The sequence below is a fragment of the Sitophilus oryzae genome, unplaced genomic scaffold (genome assembly GCF_002938485.1).
Source record: "Sitophilus oryzae breed Bouriz unplaced genomic scaffold, Soryzae_2.0 scaffold_1218_pilon_pilon, whole genome shotgun sequence".
NCBI classification, from domain to species: Eukaryota; Metazoa; Arthropoda; class Insecta; order Coleoptera; family Curculionidae; genus Sitophilus; species Sitophilus oryzae.
In genome coordinates this window covers 1,266,850-1,272,725 of record NW_022145858.1, presented here as the reverse complement: position 1 = coordinate 1,272,725, position 5,876 = coordinate 1,266,850, and the positions used below count along the sequence as shown (strand labels likewise).

The following is a 5,876-nucleotide window of genomic DNA, read 5'->3' as shown; positions in this document are numbered from 1 at the left end:
AAAAGTCCCGTATAGGATTTGAGCCACGGTCCTCTCGATTACCGAGCTAACGCCTTAATCAACGGGACCACAATCGCTTTTAAAATTATTTGATTTGTATTACATGTCTATATATATATATATATATATATATATATATATATATATATATATATATATATATATATATATATATATATATATATATATATATATATATATATATATATATATATATATATATATATATATATATATATATATATATATATATATTATATATATATATATATATATATATATATATATATATATATATATATATATTATATATATATATATATATATATATATATATATATATATATATATATATATATATATATATTATATATATATATATATATATATATATATATATATATATATATATATATATATATATATATATATATATATATATTATATATATATATATATTCTGATAATAATTTTATTAAAATATTCATTCGCTCAGTCTGTAAAAAATTGCAATGTAACGATAGATTATTCAGATTATCAAACCAAGTTCTAACACGCTTGTAATACGTTGGAAAAACAAAAAATATATATATGGAGTGTTAGAATCCCATTTAAGTTGTCTCAAAGGTATAGATCACCTAATGAACAACGTTCGTATACAAGTCAAATAACATATAAAAACGCTATTCACCATATGTATCATACCTGTTGGGGACCCTCCCCAATTCAAACAGATAATTAAATTTATTAGCGCATACACCACTGATTTAATAATTTATCAAAAATAAAAAAGCATTAATTAACGTAGAATATACAAAAATATTTACTTACCACAATAACTATCTTCATCCAAGGGTTACAACAGCAGCGGACACCACTACCTAGGTAAGTACCTATATATTAACAATTTATTAATAACTAATAAGTTATTTAAAACCACAAGCAGCAGCAGCATACGTGTTATCACAACGACAACCACTTAAAGACTGATACAAAAATAAATGTAACCCTAAGCTTTGTAATCAAGAGTCAAAATCAGCGAGTTTTTATTTCTAAGTAAACAGAAAAAATTCCTTTGTAAAAAAGGACCTTTCTAAGTAAACAGAAAAATTCCTTTATAAAAATATACCTTTGTAATGTTATATACGTATATATATATATATATATATATATATATATATATATATATATATATATATATATATATATATATATATATATATATATATATATATATATACCATTGATTTAATAATTTATCAAAATTAACTAATAAGTACTATTAAAAACCATTGAAGGTCTATCCCCAAACATCAAAATCAGCGGAGTACTTATGCACAAGCTCAACAAAAAAATTTAGAGTATGTACATAATACAAAACATAACGTACCCAAGCCCTTTGTTAACGCTATAAGTATTTATTAAACAAAGTTTAGAGACGACTAAAAAAGCATTTGAAGAAATGTAGGCACAGAAAAAATTAAAAAAGTGTACATAATATAATACAAGACATAACGATTGCGAGAATGAAATATATATATATATATATATATATATATATATATATATATATATATATATATATATATATATATATATATATAGAGCATAGCATATATATATATATATATATATATACATATATATATATATATATATATATATATATATATATATATATATATATATATATATATATATATATATATATATATATATATATATATATATATATATATATATATATATATATATATATATATATATATATATATATATATATATATATATATATATATATATATATATATATATATATATATATATATATATATATATATAGAGAGAGAGAGAGAGAGAGAGAGATGGGTAGTCTACGCGACTGACTAGTTGAGAAAAATATTCAAACAGGTGTCTTGGGGATGCAGTCTAATAAGAAGGCCGTTAGTTCAAGGAAAAACCCTTTATTGTTTAGTCAAGCTTTCGAGAATTCAGTTGTTCTCTTCTTCAGGACTCTTCTACAATTATAGTAATTAAATACAATTTCTATTCTTGTAAAAACTATTAAAATGCAACTCACCAAAGTGGGATTATGGTAAAGTTTACAACATTGCTCAACAATCAAAAAGAATCCTCATTTCTCAAATGCAGTAGTAAAAATCAACTTTAAAATAAGCATTGAAAACTAACTACAAAAAACTTTATAAAAACAATACAACGTGTATGTGAGTACAAAGTCAAAGCACGAAAATTGCATGTCAAAATCTTAAAATACAATAGCAATTAATTCTGCTTCATGAACGATCCAATTATTTTATTGTAAATACTTAAAAGACAAAAGAAACGAATTAATTTTTTCAAGATTTTCTTTACAGTAAAGTGCGTTTCTGTTAGCACCGCCGATCGTTCACTAACGAACACCATAGTTTCAAAAAGGTAAAATATGTTACTCTTGATAAGTAAAAAAGGATAAACTTATGCATATAATAAAAAGAGTGAAAGAGAAACAACTACATAGAAATATTTTGACACATTGGTTCGTTTCATCAGCGAGATCGACCATGCGCAATATAACATCAATGCTACACTGAGAAAACAGGCATTAGACAACTTGATAAATTAATTTAAGTAAAAAGAAAAAGTTTTCCTTACATAGAACCAGACTAGAAATTACTTTAGAATTGAAAAGAAAAGCAAGATCTCAAAAAAGAGAGAATTGTAATACAAATTTTAGTATAAAATAATATCTTAACATTCAAATGACATTAAGCGATGGTGAAATACAAAAAGCGATAAAAATCTTTTCAGAAACTCAACAATCAAACCCCACCCAAACTACAGTATGAAAATATAACTATTGAGAACCTTGAGTAGCCACTTGTCGCAATGAACCATATTTGCCACTGTACAAGTCTAAAATGTAACCGTAAATGACACTAAGACTCTGGGTGTCACTTCTTTTATTCATGGTGTTAACTTGTGAATTTATGTGAACCATTTCAAGAAAAGTTCTTTTACAAAATGAGTCAGCTCTATCCAGAATCTCAGCACCATCCCAGTCTATCCTGTGGTCTAAATTGTTAACATGTTCCGACAATGCACATGACAAAACGCCCCTTCTACAGTCACTTTTATGAGATGTGATACGACCTTTTAAGTTTCTAGAAGTTTGGCCTATATAAGACAAATCGCAATCTCTACATTGCAACCTGTACACAACATTCCAATTTTCCATTATTTGAAGTGGTGTCTTAGTTCTCGAATAGAGTTTAGAGAGAGCCTTGACTTGTTTGTTAGCAATTTTAATATTATTATGTTGTCTGAAAACGTTTGCCAGTTTATATGTAAGATTATCTATATAAGGTAAAGAGAAATAACTGACAAGTTGTCCATTTTGATCCTCTGTCACTCGGTTAGGTTCAAGAGGAGTATTAGTGATATTAGGTAGTTGTTGTGCTGTAGGTCGCTGGTTATTATTGTTCACTATAGCTGTATGAAACAAAAACCTATTAATGATTTTTTCTGGATAAGAATTGTCAATCAAAATATTTTTTAAAAGAGCCACAGATTCCTCTACATAATCAGAGTGGCTTAGTTTAACTGCTCTAGACTTCATTCCCAAAATTAAATTTATTTTTGATTTCATTGTGTGATATGAATGGTAACTGATGAAACGATTTGAACAATATGGCTTTCTATACCATTTGTTTTAAGGATGTTATTTTCTGTTCTCATAACCAACATATCAAGAAACGGAACAGCTCTGTTCGTTTCTTCTTCCACAGTGAATTGAATATGCCTGTCGTAGGTATTAAAAATTCTAAAGTCATGCCTATCTGATCTTTAGGAACAGCCAGTAACAAATCATCTACGTAGCGCTTAACAAAGGGAATATGATGTGGCATGTAATGTAGACAATCCTTAACCAGATCGTCCAACACAAAATTTACTAAAATGGGTGAAATTTTAGAACCCATAGGGGTGCCAAAAATCTGTTTATAATATGTACCATTGAAAATAGTAAAATTAGAATCAAAAATAAACTCTATTACCCGCTCGAGTGTTTCGAAATCAAATGGACAACACGGGGAAATACTATTCCAATTATTACGCAAACTTTTCAGAACCACCTCCATCGAGAGGTTAGTAAACAAAGAAACGACGTCAAAGCTAACTATTACATAGTCAGGCGGAATCTGAAAATTGTTAATGAAAGTACTGAATGAAAAAGAATCCCTGACATAATAATCATTGTCAACATTATACGCCCTAGTAAGAATATCTGTTATATATTTGGCCAATTGACCATTAGGACAATTAATCGAAGACACAATGGGTCTAACCGACAGTGTAGGTTTATATATATAGTTTATATATATATATATATATAAATATATATATATATAGGGTTATATATATATATATATATATATATATATATATATTTATATATATATAGGAATATGTATATATATATATATATATAAATTTTTTTATTTATAGGGTTCTTGGCTTTTGGTCAATATTAAATACGATATTATCAAACTATAACTGAATATAAATAAAACTTACCACAAAACGTACATTTCCTCGTCAAACTTGTATTAAAACATGGGTGCATAAAATAACAGGTGATAACACATAACATTTAACTTAAAAATTATACTCATACAATATCACCCACATGACACAATAATTAAAATATATACAGTTTAAAATCTTAATAAATTGTGATGGCCGGCTCAATGTATTTTCTGTACTGAAGCGTTTCTATTTACAAGATTGGTGTGTATATTCTACTTAGCTTATCGACATCTTTTTTTCGTTAATTGCATTTTGTTTTTGTATCTGAATCATTTCAAGGAATTCTCGTTTTTTCAAATTAATTTCGGTGTTTAAAATTCTTGTTTTATTGTAATCAAAGGTGTGATTATTATTTTTCGTGAGTAACAAGTGCTGTAATGTTTTTTTGTCATATTTATGACTCTTTAGACGATTTTCCAGATATTGGCCTGTCTGACCTATATATACAGCGTCACAATTATTACAAGGAATTTGGTACACTATGTTGCTCTTTTTTTTTAGAAGTCTTTGATTTTAATTTTGTGTAACATTCCGATAATAAATTAAAGCCTTTGTGACACACTTCAATATTATCTGTTTTAAATAGACCTTTAGTTGATGGGATAAGCCTTCTATATATGGTATTGGTAAGAATTTTTTGTTTATTTTTTGTTTAATTTTTGTATCAGAATTATAATATTTGTGAATTCTTTTGTTTAAATGTTTTGTTTATAAGCTGAGTGGGGTAATTATTTAAAATTAGTGCATCTTTTGCTTTTTTTATTGCATTTTCCCTGTATTCCGGGTCAGATAATGATATCGCTCTATCAGCGAGACCTATGATAACTGATTTTTTTGTTTTTTGGGTGGTTTGAATTATAGTTCAGATATCTGGAGGACCATGTTTTTAGTGTACCACATAGTTTTCAGAGTTCCTGGGTATTATAGATTATGGTGTCTAAAAAAAACTGATTGAATTATCTTTTGTGTTTCGATGGTGAACTGGATTCGTTTGTGGAATGCATTAAATTCCTTCAGAACGTATTCATTTTTTCTTTAGGAATTAGCATAATACAATCATCTACATAACGATAGTATAACGGTATTTAAATTTAAATTTTTTTAATACAGATTCCTCTAGATTTTCCATAACGAGTTGGGCTATTACACTAGAGATGGATGATCCCATTGCGCAACCCTCGATTTGTTTGTAAAAATTGTTTTTGTATTGGAAATATGTTGAGTTTAATGTTAGTTCACATGCATATATAAATTCTTCTCTTGGTATATCGGTGAATTTTTGTATTTCATTC

The 5,876-nt window shown here is 26.7% G+C and overlaps 1 protein-coding gene across 1 annotated transcript; it reads right to left on the bottom strand.

Annotated features, from left to right (window-relative positions):
- Window positions 1-2,854: 2,854 nt before the first annotated feature.
- Window positions 2,855-3,616, bottom strand: LOC115874097. Its single transcript, XM_030889160.1, has one exon. The coding sequence runs from the start codon at window positions 3,614-3,616 to the stop codon at window positions 2,855-2,857; it is 762 nt and encodes a 253-aa protein (XP_030745020.1).
- Between the last annotated feature and the right edge of the window lie 2,260 nt (window positions 3,617-5,876).